The sequence below is a fragment of the Rhincodon typus genome, chromosome 1, assembly GCF_021869965.1.
Source record: "Rhincodon typus isolate 14 chromosome 1, sRhiTyp1.1, whole genome shotgun sequence".
Lineage (NCBI taxonomy): Eukaryota > Metazoa > Chordata > Chondrichthyes > Orectolobiformes > Rhincodontidae > Rhincodon > Rhincodon typus.
Window position 1 is genome coordinate 142,458,391 of NC_063332.1, and position 25,975 is coordinate 142,484,365.

The 25,975-nt window shown below is 40.0% G+C and overlaps 1 protein-coding gene across 1 annotated transcript in view; it reads right to left on the reverse strand.

Moving 5' to 3' along the window:
- Window positions 1-25,975, reverse strand: part of LOC125480966 (rap guanine nucleotide exchange factor 2-like) — a 105,018-nt gene that overhangs the window by 41,871 nt on the left and 37,172 nt on the right. Inside the window, exons 6-12 of the mRNA XM_048608389.1 lie at window positions 22,179-22,302; window positions 16,960-16,983; window positions 15,869-16,092; window positions 13,528-13,710; window positions 13,125-13,277; window positions 10,985-11,101; window positions 8,029-8,263 (exon numbers count right to left, since the gene is read on the reverse strand). Of these exons, the coding sequence (XP_048464346.1) occupies window positions 8,029-8,263; window positions 10,985-11,101; window positions 13,125-13,277; window positions 13,528-13,710; window positions 15,869-16,092; window positions 16,960-16,983; window positions 22,179-22,302 (1,060 nt within the window). The remainder of the gene's footprint in view (window positions 1-8,028; window positions 8,264-10,984; window positions 11,102-13,124; window positions 13,278-13,527; window positions 13,711-15,868; window positions 16,093-16,959; window positions 16,984-22,178; window positions 22,303-25,975) is intronic.

Sequence of the window (25,975 nt, forward strand, 5' to 3'; positions counted from 1 at the left end):
GATGCTGCTTGGCCTGCTGTGTTCATCCAGCCCTGCACCTTGTTGTCCCTCTAATCTTTGTTGCTTTCCTACGATTCATCATGTAGTCCCTTGCCTTGTTTGTCCTGGCCAAGTGCATCACCTCACATTTATCCAGATTGAATTCCGTTTGTCACTGATCAACCCATCCGCCCAGCCCGTCTATATTCTCTTGTAGTCTAAGGCTATCTTCTTCATTATTTACCACATTGTATCTGTATAACAACATTTTACGAATCGTATAATGAGATACCCAGATTTCTCTGTACCAAGTTCTGCAATCTCTATTTAAATACTGTTTTCCTATTCTTCCACACAAAGTGGAGAAGTTCACATTTTTCCACATCATACCATTCTGCCAATTTCTTGACCACTCACTTAACCTATCTATATCTTTTTGCAAACTCCATCACCTCTTGACAACTTCAACTTAGTGTTCTACATCTCCTGGTATCTTCTGCAAATTTAGCTACCACACATGCAGTCAAACCACTGGTGGTGGGAAAGAAGAGACAGAAATGAAGGGAATTAGATGTCAAAGTTAATGAGAAATAAGGTTGGATCAATTCATAAATATCTTGGAAGCCAATTCACGTTGTGTGCCAGTCTATACAAGAAGAAACTGGAAATATTCTGCTGGTCAGGCAGCATCTGTGGAAAGAAACAGGCTTCATACTTCTGTTTGAGATAATCTGTCAGGCCAGCATTTTTAGTTTCAGCCACAGTATTTTCTTCTGTACATGTACAGGAGCAGTTCCTGGACCAGGGGGTAGAAAACAGAGTCAAGGTAAGTGGAGATAAGTTCAGTGGGGCAGGAGCAGGCAGAGACAATGGGTCGGCCGGGGCAGTCGGGTTTGTGGATTTTGGGAAGGAGATGGAAACGGGTGGTGTGGGGTTGGGGGAACGATGAGGTTGGAGGCTGTGGGTGGGAGGTCACCTCAAGTGATGAGGTTGTGGATGGTCTGGGAGATGATGTTTTGTGGTCAGGGGTGGGGTCATAATCAGGGGGCGGTAGGACGAGGTGTCAGAGAGTTGATGCCTGGCCTCCGTGATGTAAAGGTCAGTGCGCCATACCACAACTGCGCCTTCTTTATCCACGGGTTTGATGAGTGAGGTTAGGGTTGGAGCAGAGGGAGCGGAGGGCTGCACGTTCTGTGGGGCAGAGGTTGGAGTGAATGAGAAGGGTGGAGAGGTTGAGACAATCAATGTTGCGATGGCAGTTGGAAATGAGGAGATCAAGGGAGGATAGGAGGCCTTGGGGTGGTTTCCAGGAGGATGGGGTGTGTTGGAGGTGGGGGAAGGGGTCTCCAGAGGATGGGTTAGACTCGCGGTTAAAGAAATAGGCGTGGAGGCAGAGGCAGCAGAAAAACTGTTCATTCACTCTTGGATGTCGGTATTCATTGATGTGTGGGCAGAGGGGGATGAAGGTGAGTCCTTTACTGAGGACTGACCGTTCGTCCTCATTGAAGGGGAGGTCTTGGGGGATGGTGAAGACCCAGCAGGGCTTGGGGCTGGGGCTGGGGCTGGGGCTGGCTGCAGAGCTGGTCGCTGTGGGGGTGGAGTTAGGGTCGAAGTCGACATTGGTTGAGGTGACTGCGGTGGGGCGACATCGGCGGAAGTAACGTCGTCCTTGATATTGGCAGTGGGAACGGCAGCAGTAGGGGCGTCCTTGATGTCGATGGAGACAGCAGCATCCTTGACGGAGGTGGCGCTCTCAGTCTCGCCACCAGAAGTGGCAGCGTCCGCCTTTTGCAATTGGTGAATTGGTGGAGTGAAGAGCTGTGAGAAGTAACAGATGAGTGAATGAGGCGTAACAAAAGAAGGGAAGGGGAAGATGTCTTTGATTGTGATACCCTGCTGAAGGTTGCATGATTGATAGAGCATGATTCTTGAAATGCAAAGATTGGTGGAGCGAAGAGTCAAGGGGTACCCTATCGTTTTGCTGGAAAGGTGGGAAAGCATGAGGGCAGACATACAGGAAATGAATCAGACAGTGAAGTGCTCAGAAAGAAACGCAGTGAAATCTTGCAAGTGACACTTTCTGATCTAATTTGTCTTTTACATTTCCAAGTGGAGGTCCAGAAGAACCAGAATGTTCATTTCGAACCGTTTACCGTTTTTTTAAAATACTGGGTAGATGTGGTCTTTACATACTTAAATCTTTGAACATTGAGGCATGCATTGAACATGCGCAAAACTAGAGGGCATATTTTTAACATGAAAGAATGATTTAAAAGGGACAAGAGGAGCAACTTTTTCACACGGAGGGTGGTTTGCATGTGGAATGAACTGCCAGAGGAAATGGCACCTCATATTCCGCCTTGGGAACCAATGGTCTCAATGTGGACTTTACTAGTTTCAAAATCTCCCCACCCCCGGCCTCATCCCTTTCTCATCAACCCTCCCTCTCATCCCCACCTCCTTGATCTGACACAACCTGTCCATCTTCTCACCCACCTATCCGCTCCTCCCACCTCACTGACCAATCCCCACCACTGCCTACCTGCACTCACCTATCACCATCCCACCTACCTTCCCCAGCCCCAACTCTCCTCTCTCTCTTTATTTCAGAGCTCCCTTCTCGTCCCCCATTTCTGAAGAAGGGTCCCAATCCGAAATGTCAGCTTTCCTGCTCCTCTGATGCTGCGTGGCCTGCTGTGTTCCTCCAGCTCTACACTGTGTTATCACTGACTCCAGCATCTGTAGTTCTTACTATCTCTAGGTGACATATTTGCCCTTTTTTCTTTTCCTTCTCACTGCTGAAGACCCCAAACACATCTTCCAGGTGAAGCAGCCTTTCAGTCTGGTCCAATGTATTCATTGCTCACAAAACAATATCCTCCATGTTGGTCACATCAAATGCAGACTGATAACCAGTTTGTGTAACAGCTTCACTCTAAACTTAAGAATGAGTCCAATCTTCTAGTCACTTTCCATTTCAAGACACCATCTTGCTCTTATAATAACATTTCTATGCTTGTCTGTGGCAATGTTCCAGTGAAGCCAAATGCAAAGTGGAGGTACAGCACCTCATTTTTCCACTTGGCACTTGGACTTCAGAACCCAAAACCGAAACCCACAACTTCAGACCATGAATATCATGCTCCACTTAAATACGCAACAACACCCTGAAAGCCTTGTTTGCATGGCTTTGTTCTGAAGAACTGACCTATTTCTTGCTATAACAGATATCAAACACGTATCTTTCATCTATATCTCTCCTCCATTTGTATTCCCTTTGCCTTTTGGTTTGGGCACCCTCACCATCTGTTTCAGTTACTCCTCCTTGCACCCCCACTTTGTTAACATCAGTATTTGCCGACACTGCAACTGTGGGTGAACTATGCATGTGTGCTCACTCTGAAACGTGCATGTGGTGGAGAATGGATGGAGCTGGGATTGGGGCTAGGGCAAAGGTGGAGAATAGATGGGACTGGGGGCTTTGATTTCTCTTACTCCCCACACCCCAGCTATTTCCCATCATCACTGCCCCCTCTGTTGTTTCCAGTTTCCTCCGAATCCCTCCATTGTTCCTCATCTCCCCCACACACAGTTGCATATCCCCTCCACCTTCCCCTGGCCACTGTTCTCCATTTCTCCTGCCCTCATTTACAGCCTCATCCATTAATGCGTATTTGCAGGGAATAGCATGGTGCCACCAAATGTATCTTGTCAAAAGCTTGAAAACTATCATTTTTCATGCCCCTTCAGTTGCAAAGTAGAGTTTTTTTAGTTATGAATGTCAACTTCATTTCTGCTTCGAAAGATGTTGCCAGATATGCAGAGTTTCACCAGCAATTTTCTTCTAGTCGAGTTCTCCAACATCCACAATACTTAGCCTTTTATCTCCAGTTCTATCCTTCAATGCGTGCAATAGGGTTGTAAAATCAATCTCATGAAAAAGATAAAAAATTTTTTTAATAAAGTGCTTCAAAAGTTCCAAATCTAATGTGACCCATCTGTGGAAGGTATCAAGTGGCTGCAAGGTGCACAGGAAAACTGGAAGTGGCATGCAGAAAATGAATGTTAACCCACACTGCTGGTGTACTTGTTTTTATTTAAGAGCGTATATTGCACAGGCTTGGGACACTGATAACTACACTGTTGATCTAGATCAGTTAACGAGGGAATGCAATGCAGCCCTACTGAGAAAATAATGTAAAATGAGACTTCCAAGCATTTGTTCAAGTGTTAAAGATCTGTTAAATCAATGCCGGAGAATGGTCAGATACAAAACAAGCTCCCTTAACTTTAAATCAAGTATCACACTAAGGTCAGAAAGTAACCTCAATTGTATTTTCTTTCTTTCATTCACACCTCAACAACTCTCAATACCAGTGAGACTGCCAAGTTAAATCTTCTACTGTGTATTTAAATGGCTACATTGAAGTTTCCTGTACTAAATCTGCAGAAATGGGCTCATCAGACACAAGAGTTGAGCATAACTTGAGTACCAAAGTCAAAAAGCTAAGGATTAATTTACTAAATCACCCAGCCATCTTTCATGATGTGAGATTTGGGAAACAAATAATCATTGTTGTTCAAGCTGGAAGACCCAAATATGCAAATTTTACAAATGATTTAATATAATAAACAAATAAACTAAATAACCATAAAGCTAAGCACAGTTCCAGATGCAATTGTTTCACATTAAAATGTATTTTTAATTTCGGGTGCCTGAAATGAAACTTTTATGAGGTATGGTTCTTAAGTGGAGGCCCTTGCTATTTGAAATGATCATGTAATGGCAAAATCATCTTCCCACTGTTACGTTTTAAAAGTGGTCAGGCAGAAACTGTAGCTAGAAGTTCAGATAACTACATTCTGGCACACTGTAAGGTTGGGAGGTGGCACCTACTTCAGGATAAACCTATAGGAAGGAATGCCACAGATTCGTTATGTTACTGGATAATTAATAGAGGTTTGTTCTAATGATCCAGAAAACAGGGTTTAACTTTGAGCTGAAGGAGGAGATGTAAGAAGTCACCACAAAGTTTGGTCAAAACATTGGATTTCATGAAAGCTGTTAATACAGGACAGACTGAACGCATTAGGATAAATTCCAGAACATGGGGTTAAACACATGAAACATGTGGAATAGTACTGTTAATAGAAGCACTGAGAAAGGAGACATTGCAAAAGATTCTGGAAGCAGGAAATTAGAATCCTTACAGTGTGGAAACAGGCCCTTCGGCCCAACAAGTCCACACCGAACCTCAGAGCATCCCACCCAGATCCATCCCCCTATGACCCACCTAATATACACCTTCTACCTCCCTGAACACTACGGGCAATTTAGCATGGCCAATCTGCCTAACCTGCACATCTTTGGACTGTGGGAGGAAACCGGAGCACCCGGAGGAAACCCACGCAGACACGGGGAGAATGTGCAAACTCCACACAGACAGTCGCCCGAGGCTGGAATCGAACCCAAGTCCCTGGTGCTGTGAGGCTGCAGTGCTAACCACTGTGCCACCGATGGAGATGGGAGGCAGTTTGAGGCAGTTACGGTGACCAAGGATGAAAATGTTCATTTAAAATGTTGGAATCTGAAAGTCATTGTAGGTTAATGAAGATAGGAGTTGCTACATAAATAGTTCTTAATGCACGATCAAGCACAAACACCAGGGTTCATGATGAGCTGGACTTTATGCATTATGAGGATAGGAGGTCAGCCTGGAGATCATTAAAATAACCAAACCTGGATAGAAATCAGCATGGATTAGGGTCTCACTGGCACATGGGTCAAGCAAGGGAGAGAAGGGGGTGATGAGGTGGACAAAACCTCTACATATTATACAAAGGATTTTAGGCGATCGGCATGGTGACATGGATCACAGCATTGTTTTCTGGTTCTGCAAGGATCTTGTAAAATTAGAGGGAATGCTGTGAACTGTCTGGTTCAGCACAAGATAATGACAAGGGAAGACGACGGAGTTGATGACAAGAGTACAGAGTTTGTGGAAGGGTGTAATGTGGATAGAACATAGAACATCGAACAGTACAGCACAGTATAGGCCCTTCAGCCCACAATGTTGTGCCAACCTATTACCCTACTCTAAGATCACACTACCCTGCATACCCTACATTTTACTATCATCCATGGGCCTATCCAAGAGTCGCTTAAATGTCCCTAACGTATTTGACTCCACTACCACTGCCGGCAACGCATTCCACACACCCATCACTCTCTGTGTAAAGAACCCCTATACCTTCCTCCAATCACCTTCAATTATGCCCCCTTGTAACAGTCATTTCGCCATGGGAAAAAGTCTCTAGCTATCCACTCTATCTATGCCTCTCATCATCCTGTACAAATAATGTCCCCACATTGCTACATTGAACACTTGCCCAGCCTCCTTCCCCAGAACCAGATCCAGCACTGCACTGTCCCTGGTTGGGCCTTCTACGTATTGATACAAAAAACTCCCCTAGATTCATTTCAAGAAATCTGCACCCCCTAAACGCTAACACTATGACTATCCCAATTTTGTAGGAGACAGCGGGTAGTGGTGGAAGATTGTTTTTCAAACTGGAGGCCTGTGAGCAGCAGCGTTCCAGAGGGAATGGTACTAGTCCACCTTTGCTTGTCATTTATATACATGATTTGGATGAGAAGATAGGAGGCATGGTTAGTAAGTTTGCAGATGACACCAAAATTGGTGATATAATTTTGTCCTTTTAGGGATGTTTCCTCCAACAACTCTGTGAACTGGTGTGATCACACTTGTCTGATTTGATTTTTATTAAACAGCCAGAGAATCAACTGAAATGCCTTCTTTTCACACTCTAGCAGTTGCCTCTAATTTCCTCCAAGGATCAATTTCGGCCCTCTTCTATTTCTTGGCTGCATGCTACCCTTCAAACAACATGCAAGAACTGGGCATCAGTTTTACATGCAAGCTGACAATACCCAGCTCTCCCTTACCAACACCTCTTGACTCCTCCACTGCTTCTGTAAATAATCAAAATGCTTTCTGACATCCAGTACCAAATCTGGAGAAATGTCCTCCAACTAAATATTGGAAAGCCTGAAGGAATTTGTTCGATCGCTGCCACAATATCCATTCATTAGTCATTAACTTGCATCCCTCTCCCTAGCAACTACCTGGTAAACCGGACTATTCACAATTCTGGTATTATATTTGATCCTGACTGCACTTCTGACCACACATCTATGCCGTCACTAAGGCCACCTGTGTCTACCTTCCTAACATCGTCAGATTCATTTCATACCTCAGTACTTCATCCATACTTTTGTTCAAAACCTCTAGCATTCCTAGCTGACACTGCACATCCTACCCCTCTGTAAACTTGAAGTAATCTAAAAGTCTGCTGCAAATATCCCAATTTGTACCAAGTCCTGTTCTCCATCACTCATGCTTGTTAGTCCACATGGGTTCCTGGTGTTTTAAAAAAGGTCTTGCTTTTAAAATTTTCATCCTTGTTTTGAAATCCCAAATGGCCTTGTCCTTCTCTGTCTGTCTTTTCCTCCAACCCTATTTTTATATTCCTCAATTTTGGCCTCGAGCATCCTCAATTTTAATTGCTCCACAATTGATGGTCATGGCACTAGTTGTCATGGCCCTAAGCTCTGGAATTCTCTCCTTAAATTTCTATACCTTTCTACTCCTCTTTAGGCATTCTTTAAAACATGTCTTTTACTGCTTGGCTCAAAATTTGCTTTATTACACTTTTGTGAAGTTCTTTGGCAAATTTTATGATGTTAAATATAAATACAAGCAAACCAGACTGAAATTAAATAAAGTTCCACTACGTACAAAGGCAGTGTTTCTTGCATGTTGGGCCTAAATGCCACATGGCAGCACAAATTGCATTGTTTCACCTATAGCAAATCACTTATTCTGTTCTAATGACCTACTCAGAAACTAAATGACACAGAATTAGCAGCAAGCTTAGACTCAAACGCAGCAAGCACTAAACCAACAAGTTATCTGTAAATGCAATACATCAAAGCATAGGTAAGTGAAAAAAAAAACTTGCTCCAACCTTATACAGTACTGATCTGGGTCAACTGCTGATCGCTTTTCCAGTCTTCTTTCGATGCCCAAGCCTAAATTTGAATCTATAACACTGACAGAATGTCGCTGTCGACGGTCATCATGAAGGCTGGCAGATACGGAGTCAAAGGAGGAATTGCTGACAATGCTGGAGCGTGATGAAATTTCACTGTGACCAGAATCTGAAAAATTGTCTGCTGTGGCACTTGGTGCTAAAGCAAAACCTGGAAAATAAAAAAAAATGAATTACCTAGTCATAGTTCTAAGCATAGAAGAGCTTAGCAGGGGGAAAAAAAGTCTGAATTTAATTGGGATTAATTTATTGGTTTGTATTCATTGTACTAATTAAGGTTGGACCAGTATAAATTCAACATTCAAACTGATTCAACATAGCAGAGGAAGCCTTCAGAATAAAGGATCTCAACAGAATGACAAAGGGAAAACAACGATGTTCAGATTGATAAACATCTAGTTAGTTACAAAAGGTTAATTTAGTAAAGACTTCAGTATAAAGCTCTGCTCTGCAGCATGAGTTTTTAATCAAATATTTGCCAATCTTATGTATCCTGAGTATTGAGAAACTGGTTTAAAAATAAACTTTGGTGCTACAGCATTGACATTAATTGCATTAGAGAATACTGGGTTTCTCAAATTGGTACAAAATTTAAATCAGAAAATGCCAATTAAATATCATAACAAATGTGGAAACTACTGAGCACCTAACATATTAAATAACAGGGAGTGTTTCAGAAGCTAAGAGCTACAAGATAAAATAATAATTAAACAGACGTAGCACATCAGCATTGCTCTTTGTAAAATACCTGTCTGTCCTTAACAGGCTTTGCACGTAAATTAATCAATTGGAAAACATGGGTGTTTACTGGTGGTGGTTAATAGATGAAAAAATACAATGGGTGATTTAGTGACAGGACAGAAAAACGTTCAGCTGAGTCAAAGAGCCCATCATTCATATATATGTATATATATATATATATATATATATATATAAATACACACACATACACATATATGTATATATAAATAAAATTTAAAATAAACCTGCCTGAGAGTGTGATAGGCAGATTCAATTAGAGCTTTGCAAAGGAATATGCTTGAACACCTGCAGAGAGAAAGTCTATTCTGGCACAGGCAGAACAAGCCCATTATTTCTTGTTTGCACCTTAACCATAATAAAGATTTCATGAAGCACTGCACTGCCTTGAGGGGGCTGAATATCAAAAGTCTTTCACACAAATAATATTTATGAAATGTGTCACTCAGTAGCTGGGATTTTGCTGCGCAAATGGGCTTCCCACCCTCTGGCTGAAAAACAAGTAGAGAATGCCCATTGGTTCCTTAGGGACTGAATCAAGCGATCTTAAGACACTTAGGTGGCCACTGTCAGGCCTACCTCACAATTGAGATCCTTGGCTCTGGAGGTCCTGACTTCTGACAGCTACCAATCAGAGACTAGCAGATTGTTATTGGCACCAGCGTTAGGAAAATCTGTCGCTTTTGGTGGCACTATGCGCATTAGAAGCCCAGAATCATCATTGGACTCCAGAGTCAAATGAGGGCAGGATGGAGGGTGTAGTGGGCTGGTGGTAAGTGAAGTGAAGGGAAGTGCTTTCAGTGCCTGTGCTCCTTGAAAAATACTGGCTCCCTTAATTGGCCCCAGAGTGCTTTAGCAAAAGGGACCCACTCCAGATACCACAGGCAAATCCAACAGGCTCCTTTTTAAACCCTGAACGATCACTAAATTGTGTTTGGCTCATAGATAATGGATGTCAGCTGGCTTAATAATTAGTCTAATTGACAATCCATTGCCAGTGTCTAGATAATGCCTCTTTTTAAATTCACTCATGGGACATGGGCATTTGTTGTCCACCCCTAGTCGCCCTTGAGAAGGTGGTTGTGAGGTGTCTTTGTGAACCACTGCTATGTGTTGTAGGTAAATGCCCAATACCTTGGCTCTTTCTGCCCATCTACTTAAATTGGCGGATAGTGGGGAGGTGGGGGGGAGCTAGTTTTGCTACCGCTGGGAAACTTAAGCAGACCTCCTTTGCTTAATTGAACCAGGTTTCCTGCTCAGCAGGCTACATTAAATCAAGACCAACATGAGATTTAGTTCTTAATGAGATTACTCCCTGCATTTATTCCAAAGCATTTCATGCAGCCCTCACTATTACTTAATAATTTGCACATATGGACCGGTGATTATGTTATTACCAAAATCAATTACTGTCAAGTTGGAAATATTGCCCGTTTTAAAAAAATGCAGTAGTTTGAGAAGTTTTATTTTTTAATACCTGACGCTAGACGTTTAACTTTTCAACTTTATTTTTAAGTGCCACTTAATCATGTGGGCTTTTAAAACATATATTTTGATTTATTTAAGCTGGTTATAATTTAATTCTCCTCCTGTTGCTGGTTGTAGCTCAGGTCTTCCTACAAGCTTGTGTTTATATTCCAGATGGATTGGTAAAAACAACAATTACAAATAAATATGAAGCAATTCTATCCTAATTGTAGAAGGATAAAAAAACCCAAAAAATTTTAAAAATACTGCAAAGTCTCTTATCTTTTAATGTGACCATTTTCCTCTCTAACTGTCAATGCACCCAGCTTCTGAAAATAGTCTGTTTTGATGTAATAATCTATCATTGTTCAACATAATATGAGTTTTAATTTCCTTTTGTTGCTCTGGCACACCACTTTGTTCCTCAATTACATGTGTCCAAACTACATACTGCAATTTTAAAACAAGCAAGTTGCTTGTCAATGTCATGTTGTCATTATAAGGATCTTGGCTAATTAGAATACTGGTTTTAAAATGACAGTTGGTCCTCATATTATACTTTTACCCTCAGGCTGCTGACCACCCCTCCACAACAAACCCCCTCCCCAGTAAGTCTGTTACAGTTTTCTTTACAGAACAACCCCACCTATCCCATAGATCCGTTGTACATTGTTATTCTTGTTACTGTTTTCACTTCCAAGAGAAGATGAAGAGCCTGATAGGTCCGACTGTCTGCAGCCATGAGATCTCAGCTTACTGCCACCTGACAAACAGGATGAAAAAACCAATTTAGAAATCAAATCTGACACTCACTGTATCTTCTGTGAACAGAACCAGGTTCTCATTTGTCCAGACAACCTTTTTCAGATAGTCAGTCTAAGTCAGAGTAAGTTCTTCAGGACTTTAGTTGGGAATAATTAGATTGCAGAAAGCTCATATTTTTCTGTCTTCCATTTAGAAAATTCCAGAAACTCATCTATAACATTATATACCCGTACAAAGACAATTACTCCAAGCATTTACAAAATAGCTAGGTTGTGTTCAAACCAGCGAATTCACAATGCATCAGACACAATCACATTTTGACATAGGTGAAAATCTATACTGCTAAATGATGTCTTCACACTAGTTGTTATGTGCACTGCCAATGTTTTAACACTGATCTTAAAATGAAAGATGCGACAAAGGATTACTCAATCTTTTCAAAAAGAATATGAAGTAAACATTACTGTGCAAGCTCAATTTCACAATTGTCTAAGCTACTGATTATTTGGAGTATTTAGTAGAATGGACACAGGTTGGAAGAGATCAGAATTCTTCAAATTTGGTTAAAAAAGGGATTCATCTCACTTTTTCTTTTCCATCCTGAAAGCAGTGCTGGATGCTTTTCCACATTGGTCAAAATAGCTTCAGTCTCCACAAGAAAACTAATTTCTGTTAATAATGCGTTTTGTGTCACCGGTGAGATGTCAGTTCCAATCAAGAACTTATTAAATTCTTCCATGCAGAACCCATCAACCGAACTAAAAGATTGTCCAACAATTGTAAAACACCAGGCTCTATTACCTAAGCAGTTATTAATCAATGGAGGCAAAATATTTCAACGTTGAGACCCTCATAAGGGCGCATAATTATGCATTAGAAGACCTGAGCTACCAAGTAGTCCAAATATACCATTTCCGTTCAAATTGCAATTGTTTGCTTTACCGGCAAATTGTGGTTTGAAATGAGGGGTGCAAATTATTATTGAAAAATTTATGTAAGCTGCAGTAATTTAAACCATTTTCATGGAAGTAGGGGCAATGGAGAATCATTTACACATTATCACAACGAACAAAAACATGTGGAGTCAGCTGCAGTAAATATTAAAAGGAGTGTGGAAATGGATCTTACATTTTTTATACAACAGTTAATATTAATAAATTTAACATAAGGAAGTTCCTAGGAGAAGATCCTTTCTGCTTTGAGCAAGTCAGGTATTCGGCAACTTAAAACTAGAAAGATTCATTGGCTGGATATTTAAAACAGTAAAGAATCCAGGGCAACGGCATGGGGGTGCGCAATTTGGCACCACCAGCCTCATGCCAGTGTGCTACCAAGATCCCAACACAGTGATTTTGAGCAAGGACAATTCATGGTTGCATTGGCTCACCAGGAACAGTGTGAAGTCAATGGAGGGCAAGTATTGTTAACTACAATTAACAGTTCCTTGCATTGCCATTTAGCATTGTAGGCAACTCATATTTGGTGCATGTCCTCTCCATACCCATATTGGCAGCTGGGCTATAGTGGCGATCACTGACACTTAAAGATTAGCACTGGCGTTATAAAACATCAAAATAAACTCACCTTTGTTTGTCCCTTGCAGTCTTCATTTTCAAATTGGCAGTTGCCACCCTTGATGGATGTGCTGCATTTAATCCTGGAGGGTCTCTTATTGCCTCTCCAGTACTCAGAGCTTGCCTGCCGTCCCTACTTGGACGGCAATCCAGCTTCTTGGTTTTTAAATCAGCTGAAAATTTGAACTTCCCCATGCCTAAAGAATGCTTTGGGTGGAGATCCAAAACCAAACTCCTTCTCTGGTTCATGATCCCTGCTTGAAAATCCAGCCCCAGATATCTCCCATTAAATGATAAGTGCACAGAACACATGAATAACTACCACAGGATAGAGATGTGATGCCTTGAGCAAATGGGAAAGTAGTAGACTGGAAATCTTAAATCACAGCATGGGTTGAAATTCCAGGCCCATCCTGGAACCTGGGGGTATATTTTCTAAGATGCTACCTTTCCTTGGTGAAGTCTGAGGAGATGTGGGAGGAGACGACAGCTGAGATGAAGTGTTTGATAAAGTATCTTCTGCCTGCTTTTTATTCCGATCCAAATTTGCTTCTTCAGACAAGGACAGGATTTTTTTCAAAGCTTGAGGAGAATGTGTACCTTAACAACAGAAATTATAGTAATAGAGTTGAAGTAACCTTTTAATTTCATTCCATAGAAAGAAAAATAATGTTGAACAAACAATTATAGAGAAAAGCTTTGGAAATGGCAAATTCCTATATCAAAACACTTGTTATTGTATTGAATTGACTCTTCAAAATGATTATTTTTCATGCACATTTCATAGAAGGGAAATAGTAAACACTCAGATCAAAGCACAGCAGCAAGTTATTTTCAGAAACGTTATTACCAAATGGTGGGAGGTCTTTAACTTGCACTTTCTTGCGTGACGGATACAACGATACAGCTGGGACCTGGAGGGCCTGATTTGCTTTTTGCTGTTGTTGCTTCTGGTTTTGCACTCCTGATCTTGGAGCAACTGGAGATGTATCTGAAAGTTTTCCCACTTTCTTTTCACCTGTGTTTTTGGGTACTAAATGTCAAGGAAGAAGAAAGATACATACAGATTGCATGGAAATTTCAAATCTAAAACTGGTGAAACTCTCAAATTCCTTAACTTTGTCCTGATCATTATTACTTAGAGAATTTAGGTGGCATTTTAGCCAGCCTGTTCCGCATTATAGACATGCATCCACTGACTGGTAACTGTCCAACCAAAAGACTGCCATTAACATGTTCTTCACTGGGGGTGAAACTTCTTGCAACCAATACAAAATCTCGTTCTTTGATCTATATCTCTATGTTCTGCCTCCAAATCTTAGAAGTTGCATGTTTAGTTTTGAGTACTTTATTAGACCGTTTGGAACAGTTCATAGCATTAGACACTTTGAATTACACCTGAAACATAGATTAACCAGGCCCTGAGCATTTCTGTGTTCATTCTTCTAGTATAAATGATGAATTTTCTTTGCTTCTCAAAATTATCGCGAACATTTCTGTCCTCATTTCTACTGAGTACAATTCTCCTTTTGCATTGTTGCCTGCGACCATCATCTCAGTAATGTCTCCAATTTATTCATGTATTCTTTTATTTTGTTTATTTTCTCCTATGTGTTGTGAGTACTGATGGAAAGGAATGCTTCCCAAGGATTTTTTTTATGTGCTTCTCACATTTGTACAACCAATATATATTTATCTGTAAATTTAACTCACGTCAAAACTGGAAGTATGTCTGTACTTGATATTTTAGCAAAGTCTAATACTTAAAAGCTAACATAAAATGGCAAATTTCCAAATGAAATTTCTGCAGTCTTACATATAATCTACTGAACTCCATTATACACTGTTCTATGATACTATTCTCAGTCTTTCCAAATTGTTAAAAATTTGACCACACCTCAAAAACAGTCAATAAATCATCTTTTTAAATCAATTCTTTCCATGAAAGCTAACAATCTATTCAAACCTACATCATTGTTCAAATCATTAGGCTCCAATTCTGAACAAAAAATTGCTTTTCAGCCTGCATCTGTATGCTAACTTAAGTGCGTGACATACCTTGTACCTTCTTCATTAAAGAAGTAATCCAAGTCCACATTACAACTTCATTCTGGTCATAAGGATCATTTTCAGAAAATAGGGTGGATGGCATACCCCAAAACTTTACATTTCGACTCAGCCATGCTCTACTACCATTATTTAAGTAGTTACCTTTTAGTATACAACACACAGAACAAATCTAAACTTTTAGTGAGAGCTTTATTTCCATTAACCACACTCCATAATAGTCAGCACACCACTGAATAACAGCTCCCCATATTTACACAATAAAGCTTATCCAATTAACCCTTAATTACTCTATCCATCACCCGTACAGTTTTTCCATTGGGTTTCAGGAAACCCCTCAGATTTATTAGATGATAGAAACAGTCAAGGGACTAGAGTTGAAATTGTTGAAGCTTGCAAGTCAGAGTACTGCCGTTGAAGCACTATTAATCAATAATCAATTCTGACAGGATGGGAAAACAAGAAATGGTCATATGCCACACCCATTCTGTTCCTAAACCGTATAAATTCTGCTTCACCCTGGGTACAACGCAAATCCACAGTCTCCTCAAAAGGAAATGTCTTGGAAAATTTCTTAGTCATCCAAGGGAAAAGCGTTCGAATTTCCTTACACCTGTGTAATCCTGCAATCTTTTTTCAGATTCTATAATACTGTTTTTTGGTAAGTATGATATTGCCCAAAGCATAATAGTTCAGGGAGCCGTCATGTTGGTATTTAATTATCTCTATCTAAGTTTAACTTTACAACTGTCATTTGGTTTCCTAGCCATTCACTGCCTGAGAAGGAATGCTACAAATATGCTATAAATCCAGAAGTTCCAGCACAAAGAATTTTAAATCGTACCTTCTGCATAATCTTAATTATGCATGAAAATATAAGAAAATATAACTATATCTTTTGAAATAAATATAATACTGAAATTCAAGAATACTGCTACTTTTATAAGCTATTTCAAAATGTTAATTTATTATTTCTCACAGCTGGAAGTAAATATTTATTTTAATACAAAAACTAATGTAATTTTAAGCACTGGTTTCTCCACTTGTTAATGAAATGCAAATAAATTCACATTTGGGCCAAGAGTATAAAAAAATTATGACTTGCAAAAAGATCTATAACTTACATGTATTAGTGCTTGGTTCACACTGTAGTGATAATGCCTGGAGGTTCTCTTCATCCATATCCAGATCAAGGTTTGCAAGGTATTGTTTTACTTTTCGAGCCATTTGTGCATCTTCATAGAGTTTCTTGGCATTGAGGAATGAGCTGCGCCGTACCCGTTTTTTGTGTCCCCCTGACTGCACCACATCTAGCACAGCAGCATTTGTACTGCCCTGGCTAAGCGACCTGCCACAATGGAAAGAGAGAGATGCCGCCTGTTTCAGCATGGAAGGTCAAAGACTGGGACATGCAAAGTCTTTGTCAGATTGAGGGTAAGTCTTGTTCAAGCTTAAAATAATACATGCCTCATTCCAGTAAGTCATACAGAAAAAGAAATGAAAAGGAAAAGGAAAATTAAAACCAAGAGCTATCCTGCAGATAACCCTATTCTGCTCCAAATTGAAAACAAACTTTATGCCATTATATGCATGTCTGCCCACTAGTTTAGAAGAAGCTACTACTTCAGTAAAAGAGTTGGAGCAGGAGTCAAAGCTCATGCAGGACTGATGTTAAACAGCAATACTAAAAACAAAGTAGTCTCAATATTACTCTTTACCATTTGATGATGAATAGGACAGTACACTCTGCTCTGATCCCAAAGAACACTTCCTTCTACTCAAGATCAAAAAGGCCCATTTGAAGCTTTATCCAAGTTACTAAATGGTGAGACTTCAAAAATTATTCCTTGACATCTGAGCTGCAAGTGTAATATATAACTGTCGATAAAATTATGACTTCCAATTTAATCCTCATTTCTATATTTAAAATATTTATTTCAAACAGTTATTGTGTCTCTGTATTAAAAAAAAATTATATGTGATTTCAAACCATCATTATGTAATTTTAAGGGACTGGGGCTACCATTTCTAAAGTCTCTTAGCAGCCTAAGCGATGTTAGAACAGATTTATGTGAGTAGATAAAGATCATCCAACATGATGCCAGAGCACAAAAGGGTTAAATTGAAAAATGTCAAAGCATAAAAGGGAGCAGAGAGAGATGGAAAATGAAAAATGGCAAAAAAATGTCCTTGGTGCCTACTAAACACCACTTACCCCAGACTTCTCCATTTCTTCTTCCTGTAATTGAGAGCCATGAATATTGAAGCGTGGATTTAGGAAGAAAGACAGAGAAAGATCACAAGCTCTGACAGAAAAGACCAGATTTCAGACATGCAGTAACAGAAGGCATGGGACATAACACAGTCATCACAACGCAAACTGACTATAAACAGAGGATTATATACAAATATTCTTCAATCCAGTCACAGTAACTTCCACCACTGTAGAAAGTAACTTCATAAAGCTTTTAATATGTTAATACTGTAAAATTGAAGGCTAGTTTGAGATTATGTTCTGTCGTTGTTCTCTATAAAGACAAATGCAGAAGATATTCCAATCATGATAGGGATAATTGTACATTAATAGGAAAAGAACATCTCATAATCAGAATGGATAGAACCATCACAAAACCTGGACTGATCCTCACAGAGACATACCAGACATTATCTCAACATATTATTTATTGATGGCTTATTGCTGTATTACATATACTGTAATTCTTTATAAGTAATGTACCTTTGCAGTAATGCAGAGTGTAGCTTCAATTAATTCCACCGAGGGATTAAATTTTTAAGTTGCTATTCCAGACTAAAACTGCCCATTAGAGAAACTGCCTATATTCATTTTTGCTGGTCGGAAGTCATTTCCTAAATTTGATGTCAATATTTGTTCAATTTGTATAGTCAGATTTGTGTAGCAAGTAATATACATATATTTGTTACAATACAGCATAATTAATCAATCTCATTTTAATTTGATTTTGGACTAAATGCATTTAAAATATCATCTATTAATAGGAAATTCCACATCAATAGTATCTAAATATACAAGGATCACTGACAACCCCAAAATTAAACTGTCTGGTTTATAACAGCTGTGTGATTATGCCACTGCAATGAAAAGGACAATTCCGAAGAAACACAAACAACTGCCCGATTGCTCATCTTAAACCAGGAGGTGCATTTTACTTTTTCTAAAACATTCTACATTAGCTTCCTTCAGTAAGCTTTGCATAGTCAGGAAGGAGTGATCATAACAGCCCACGTGACTATATAGTTTGGGGAATTTGGAGGCAACGTGGGAATCTGGTGCAGAGGTGAACAGGTGCCTTCTGCTTGCGTTTTTTGACTAATAGTTTGTAATTTTTTTATTAAAACAGGATAAATTGAAGCCCAGGAGTAGAAGTACAGGATGAGAGTGACATCACAAGTGAACCATAAGTTCAATGGTTGGTGATAACTACTAATTTTTCTATCTATTATAAGTTACTTTCAGATTGAAGGTAAATAAGGCAAATATTTACAGGCTACAAACTAAAAGTGTTTAATAATCAAATGAAGAACTAAGTAATTAAAATAGAGATGCCGGACCAGGCGATGTGTTGTATCTGATCGATGAGGGTGCTGGTGGACCCTATTGTGGTTCACAACGACCACATCTGTACCTTGAGGAAATCCAGCTCAGAATTGATGAGCTGGAGTCTGAGCTTCATGCATTGTGATATATGAGGGAGGGGCAAGAGTTACTTGAACTCTGTGTTTCAAGAGGCAATCACACCACTTACACTAACTTCCTTGAATTTGGTCAGTGGTCAGGAGGGTGTGACTATGAGTGAGGTAGGTAGAGGGTTCAGGGAGATAATGCTGAAGGAGCCTCAGCCCTTGAGCTTGTCTAACAGGTTTGAGATTCTTGCTTCCTGTGTGGATGAGAGTTGGGCTGTCAGGAGAGGGGGCAAACTGACTATAGCGCCATAATGCAGGGAGCTATTCAAGAGGGGACAGAAAAGAGAGATATAATCAAAGTTGGGGATAGTATAGTCAGGGGAATAGGCACTGTTCTCTTTGGCCAGGATTGAGTCCCTGTTGCCTGCCTGGTGCCTGGTTTCAGGATATCTCATTTGGGCTGCACAGGAACTTGGAGCGGGAGGGGATCTAGTTGTCATGGACCACATAAGCACCAACGATAGGTGGAAGGAGGAAAGATGTTCTATTGAGAGAACGTGAGCAGTTAAGGGCTATATTGAAAAGCAGAACTGAAAAAGTAATAATCTCTGGATTACTAACTGAGCCATGAGCAAATTAGCGCAAAGTCAACAAGATTAAAGAGATAAACACATGGCTCAAAGATTAGTGTGGGTGTAACAGGTTTGAAGTCATGGGACAGAGGCACCAGTACTGGGAGGGAAGGGGTTGTCTGATCGGACGGGATCTACCTGACCTGGTGAATTGTATAACTAAGGCTGTGGATTGGGCTTAAACTAAAGTGTGGGGTTGGATGGGTTCATTTGCATGGAAAGTTATGGAAGGAGGGGCATGCTCAGCAGAGGTTTATTAAAGTTTCCAAAACAAGTAACAGGACAGAGAATGGAAAGGCTCAGGAAATTAACTTCAGGCATTGTAGATAAGGGGACAACTATGAGAAGGGGGCCAATCAATGCAGGACTGTGGGTGTTGTACTTAAATGCAAGCAGTATACAAAACAAGGTAAATGTAGCACAGATCGAAATTGACAGGTATGATGTTGTAGGTATCACAGAGACATGGCTGCAGAGATCAGACCTGGGTAATAAGTATATAATAATACATGTCCTATTGAATGGAAAGGTAGGCAGGCAGAGGGGGCAAGGTTGCCTTATTAGTAAGAAATTAATTTAAATCAATAGAAGTGATATAGCAAGGAATGTGCAGAGTCTGTGTGGTTAGAGTTGAAGAATTGCAAGGAAGAAAAGCCCCTAATGGAAGCTGTGTACAGTCCTCCTAGCAGTAGTCAGAATGTGGAAAAGACAATAAATCTGGAGGTAGGAAAGGTAATGTAAGAAAGGCACCATTACAATAATAATGGGGGAGAAAATGAAAACTAGCTAGTAATATAAATGAAGATTGCAAGTGTTTTTACAGATATATAAAAAGTAACAAAGAGGCAAGAGCGGACACTGGAAAATGAGGCTGGAGAAGTAGTAATGAGGAACAAAGAAATGGTGGAGAAACTGAATATGTATGTTGAATCAATTGTTAAAGTGCAAGACACCAGCACCACAGCAGAACTTCATCAGTCAGGAGGCAGAGGTGAATATTGTGGCTACCACTAAAGAGAAGCTGCCGGGGAAGCTGAAAGGTCTGAAGCTATCCAGAGCAGATAGACTACACCCACAATTCTAAAGGAGATAGCCGGGGAGATTGTGGATGCCTTAGTGGCAATCTTTCAGGAATCACTGGATTTAGGAGGGTCCCATAGGACTGGAAAATGACTAATGTAAGATCTCTGTTTAAGAAGGGGTGCAGGCAGAAGACAGGATACTACAGGCTGGTTAGCCTGACCTCGATTATTTGTAAAATTTTAGAGTCCATTATTAAGGATGAGATTGCCGAGTATTTGGAAGTACATGGTAAACAGGGCTGAGTCTGCATGACTTTGTCAACGGGACGTCATGCCTGACAATAAAAGGTGTCTTTTTCAGGATGCAACTAGTGGAGTCCTGCAGGGGTCAGTTTGGAATGAAAACTATTCATGATATACATTAACAATCTGAACGAAGGAACTGAGGGCATTGTTGCTACGTTTGCAAATGACACAAAGATAGATGGAAGGACAGATAGTGTTGAGGAAGCAGGGTGGCTGTAGAAAGACTTGAACAGGCTAGGAGAGTGGGCAAAGAAGTGGCAGATGGAATACAATATGGGGAAATGTGAGGTTATGCACTTTGGTATGTAGAGTAGAGGTGTAGACTATTTTCTAAATGAGGAAAGACTTAGGAAATCTGAAGCACAAAGGAACTTGGGAGTCCTAGTTCAGGATTCTCTTAGGGTTAACATGCAGGTTCAATTGGCAGTGAGGAAGGCAAATGCAAACCCCTTAGCATTCATTTCAAGAGGGCTAGAATACAAGAACAGGGATACATCACTGAGGCTGTATTAGGGTCTGGTCAGACCACATTTGGGATACTGTGAGCAGTTTTGGGCCCTGTATCTAATGCAGGATGTGCTGGCATTGGAGGGGTCCAGAGGTCATTTACAAGAATGATCCTGGAGATGAAGGGCTTGCTTTATGAGGAGCAGTCGAGGACTCTGGGTCGGTACTCGATGAGTTTAGAGGATATGGGGGGAGCTGATTGAAACTTAGAGAATAGTGAGAGGCCTGGATAGGGTGAACCTGGAAGAAGATGTTTCCTAGGAGATACTAGGATCCGAGGGCACAGCCTCAAAGTGAAGAGACAACTCCTTTAGAACTGGCTGAACAAATTCCTCTTCATCTCAGAGGGTGGTTAATCTGTGGAACACATTGCTACTGAGGGCTGTGGGGGCCAAGTCATTGAGTGTATGTAAATCAGAGATAGATAGGTTCTTGATTGGTAAGGGGATCGAGGATTATGGAGAGAAGGCAGGAGAATAGGGTTGAGAAACATATCAACCATGATTGAATGATAGAGCAGACTCAATTGGCTGAATGGCCTAATTCTGCTCTTATGTCTTATGGTCTTAGATAGAATTCCTTTATGATTCATATGCAAATATTTTATCACGTTATGTTGAAAGAAGTATCCATGAGGAACCTTACTGGAAATATGAATGCAGATATTCTACATGTAGGTTTTGGTTACTCAAGATGATACAGCCTTTTTTTTTGGTTAGTATATGAACTTAAGGGTTTCAGATTTTTTAAAACCAAAACAGTACAAGCATGAAATGCAGGAACGTACACAACTTCACTTATAGTAACAAATAGGAACCATTTAATCCATCAATTTAATTATTGCTCAATACTATCAAATATAAGTCTTCTACACCACATGAAAACCATTGCGCAACAGAAGGAAAAAGAAACATTGCAAAAAAATCACTATTGTGAAACATTGTATACAACAGATAAACTGCCAAAGATACACAGCACTAAAATAATTAAAGCAATAATGATAAAATAATATGCCTGTGTACACTAGATTATGCAATTCTTAGTACTGTAGCATGAAGTAGGTTACTTCAAAAAAAAGCAAGTCATCATGTTTTCTCAGAAACACTCAGAAGTAGTTTTCACTATTGCTGAGTGTTCTGAATAGAAACAAACCAAACAGTGCTTGTTCTTTTAAGAACAAAAAAAACACATTTTTGTCCATAACCAAACCTGCTAAGTTATTTTGTTCTCCGTGATAAATAATTTTAATTGACTCAGATTACATCACTATAGATTTAAGTATCCTGTGAACAGATAATACTAACCTTGTCCTGAACATAACAGCAGGATCCATATTAACAGAAGCCATACGGCCAACATGACGGATTTCTTTTGCAATCATTCGTAACTTTTCAAAATTCACCAGACCTTCCACTTTGGAATCGTTCCCTAAGGAAGAAAATTAAAATTACTCCTGACAAGGAGTGAGACAGCCTTCTATATATTAAAATTTCTATTTAGCTTCCAGAGAACTCGAATAACAATCAAGATCAAAACAAGGAATCTCAATGATTTAATGTTCTATGAAGGAATGGGTTAGCATACTGCACATATTTTGATTTCAACACTAGCAATGCTGGTCGTTGGACGTTAGCATTGACCATAAATCAAGATAGAATTATTAGTGGTTAGCAGCAAGGCTACCCTAGACTTTAAAAATTGATTATCGAAATTGCGTGTTTAAAGTTACATTGCTGCTTTAAATAAATGGTGCACAATAACCAGAGGACAGCAGCTGATGATTGGTTGGTGAGAATTGCAGCTAAAGAGATCTGTCAACCTTGAAGCTCGGAATCTGTAATTTAATATTGCTTTATTAAATTAATAAATGAAATACATTTTTTTAAAAGCATGTCCTCAGTTATTTCTGTTAAGCTTAGTTTATCTAATAGATGGAGACACAGCCATATATCTCGGTTTCATGACACGTGGGACTCCAGGATGATTCTCCTGTCCTGGACAACCAAGTATTGGAAATGTTATCAGCTAAAGCAACTCTAACTCTGGATTTTGGAGCTTGAGTTACAGGTAACACACTGGTGTCTACGTACGGCTGGAAGTTTCACAGACAGCACATTTTTGGAGGTGGAGCTAAAGAATGTGCAGGCAGAGTGAAATTAGTGACCACAAGGCAGTCAAGAAAAATGTGGCAAGACGGGCCACAATCCAACTGTCATTCAGTTCTGAATCTGGGTCATCTGGAGATTGTAGCCCCAGCGAAGTTCTCATAATTTAGAAGTGAAAAGTTTGTACAAGTTTAAGAAAAAATGTTCAGTATTTCCTTTCTTTTTTATTCTGACCCGCGCAAGCTACAAAACACACAAATATATTTTTATTGGGAGACAAATAAACTAAACTGTGGTCATGGTATCACTATAATACCTATACCTGTACCACTACAATTGTTAATTATTTGAAAAGAAAGGCAGAGAGAAAACTGGGAATTATAGATCAGATAATCTGATGCCAGTAGTAGGAAACTGGTAGAGTCCATTTTAAAAGATCTAACAGCTGAGCACATGGAAAACAGGCAGAATTTGACAGAGTCAGTATGGATATACAAAAGGGAAGTCATGCTGAACAAACTTACAGGAATTCTTCAAGGAAGAGACTCATGTAGTCGATGAGAGGGAAACAGTGAATGTGGTTTATTTGCACTTTCAGAAAGCTTGCGAATAAAGTCCCTCATGAGAGATAAGCATATAGAATTAAAGTCCATGGAACTAGAGGCTCAGTACTCAGATGGATAGAGAATTGGTTGACAGACAGGAAATAAGGAGCAGGAATAAATTGGTCTTTTTCCGAATGGCAGGGAGTGACTCGTGGGGTACCTCAGAGATCAGTGCTAGCAAGCCAGCTACTCACAACATATATTAACGATTTGAATGAGGGAGCTAAACATAATATCTCCATATTTGTAGATTACACAAAGCTGGGTGGGAGCATGAGCTGAAATGCTTCAGTGTGATTTGAACAAGCTGAGCGAATGAACAAATGCATGTCAGATCCAGTATAATGTGGATAAATGTGAGGTTATCCATTTTGACAGCAAAAATAGGAAGGCACATTGTTATCTGAATGACTATGTATTGAGAGATGGGAATATGCAACAAGACCTCGGTGTCCTTGTACAGAAGTCATGCAAGATAAGCATTCAGGTGCAGCTGGCAGCGAAAGCAAATGGTATCTTGGCCTTGATAGCAAGAGAATTTGATTACAGGAGCATGGATGACTTGCTGCAATTATTCATGGCTTTGGTGAGACCACAGCAGGAATACAGTATGCAGTTTATGGTCTCCTTATCTGAGGAAGGATGTTCTTGCTGTCGAGGGAGTGAAGGTTTACCAGATTGATTCCTGGGTTGCTCAGCAGGTCTGGCAGCATTTGTGAAGAAAAATCCAAGTTAACATTTCGGGTCCAGTGACCCTTCCGGTTCTGAGGGAGGGTCATCAGATGCGAAACGTTAACTCTGATTTTTCTTCACAGATGCCGCCAAACCTGCGAGCTTTTCCAACAATTTCTGTTTTTGTTCCTGATTAAAGTATCCACAGTTCTTTCGGTTTTAATTCCTGAGTTGGCAGGACTGATGTACAAGAAGAGGTTGAATCAGTTAGGATTATATTCATTGAAGTTCAGAAGAATAAGTGGGGGGGGGGGGGGGTGGGAGGAATCTCATAGACATCTGTAAAATTCTAACAGGATTGAACAGGGTAGGTGGAGGAAGGATCTTCCCAATAACGGCGGAGTCCAAAACCAGAGTTCACAGTCTAAGGATTATGGGGCAGACGATTTAGAAATGATAGAAGGTGAAATCTCTTCACCTACGCAGTGGTGAGCCTATGGGATTCGCTACCACAGAAAGCAGTTGAAGCTAAAATATTGAATGATTTCAAGAAGGAGGTGGATATAGCACTTGGAGCTAAAGGGATCAAAGGATATGGGGGAAAAGCAGGAACAAACTATTGAGTTGGATGATCATAATGAATGGCAGAGTAGCCTTAAAGGCCCAAATGGCCTACTCCTGCTCCTATTTTCTATGTTTCTACGTTAACGTGCCATGTAATGGAATAAACTGACCACACAAAACAACAAAAAATTAGAAATAATATTGACTATGGCAACAAAGATTCTTGGAGAGAATAGGTTTGCAACTTCAAACAATCAGTCGTTTCGAATGGCTCAGGTAAATTTATGAAGTTTGAATCCTAAGGCCAGAGAAGAAGATCAAAAGTGCATGAAAAAAAATTACACAAAGAAGGAGAGGTTGTTTTACACACAGAGCTTGTGGGATAGACCTGTCTGCATGTTTGTTCAACAGCTCTGGAGGGGTCTTTTTTCTGTTTATCTGGAGATTTGAAAGATGATTGATAGAGGACATGAGGAGGAGGCTTTTTTTGGTTGATGAGCATTTTAGCTAAGTGTTTGATTTATTTTAAGATTTTAAATCTTTAATTTTTTTTATCTTTTGCATGCTTAAGGTTAAAATCTGTGGGTAAGGAAGAGTAGTTTGTTTAATATGTAAGGTGCTTATGAAAGCTTCTTCTTTTTAGGCTTCATGTTACTGAGGGCATTCAAGAGACACAAAATGTGATGGCTAATAGATTTAAAGAGGTGGTTACACAGCAGGATCAGGCAGATAAATGGGCGACTGTCAGGAAAGTTTGGGGAGATCTGCTAGTTCTATTCCAGGAGCCTTTAAACTAGTAGAGAGAGGTGCTGGGCCGGAGGAGGGTGGGTGGGGGGGGGAGCGGTTGTGGGTGGTGGTGGTGATAGTCCTAGGTAGCAGTAACATTAGAAAGACAAATGAGAATGGTTCTGAAACATAAAAGAGCAAGTTAATTAGAAAAGGCTGACAAGAGCAAGTCAGACAGCAGGATAATTCTGAAGAATTAAACTGCAATTATTTCCATGCAAGGGGTCTTATAGGTAAGGCTGATGAATTCAGGACATGCATGGGAACATGGGACTGGGACATCATACCTATTATAGAAAGTTGGCTGAGGGAAGGACAGGAATGGCAGCTCAATGTTCTGGGTTTTAGATATTCTAGGAAGGATAGAAA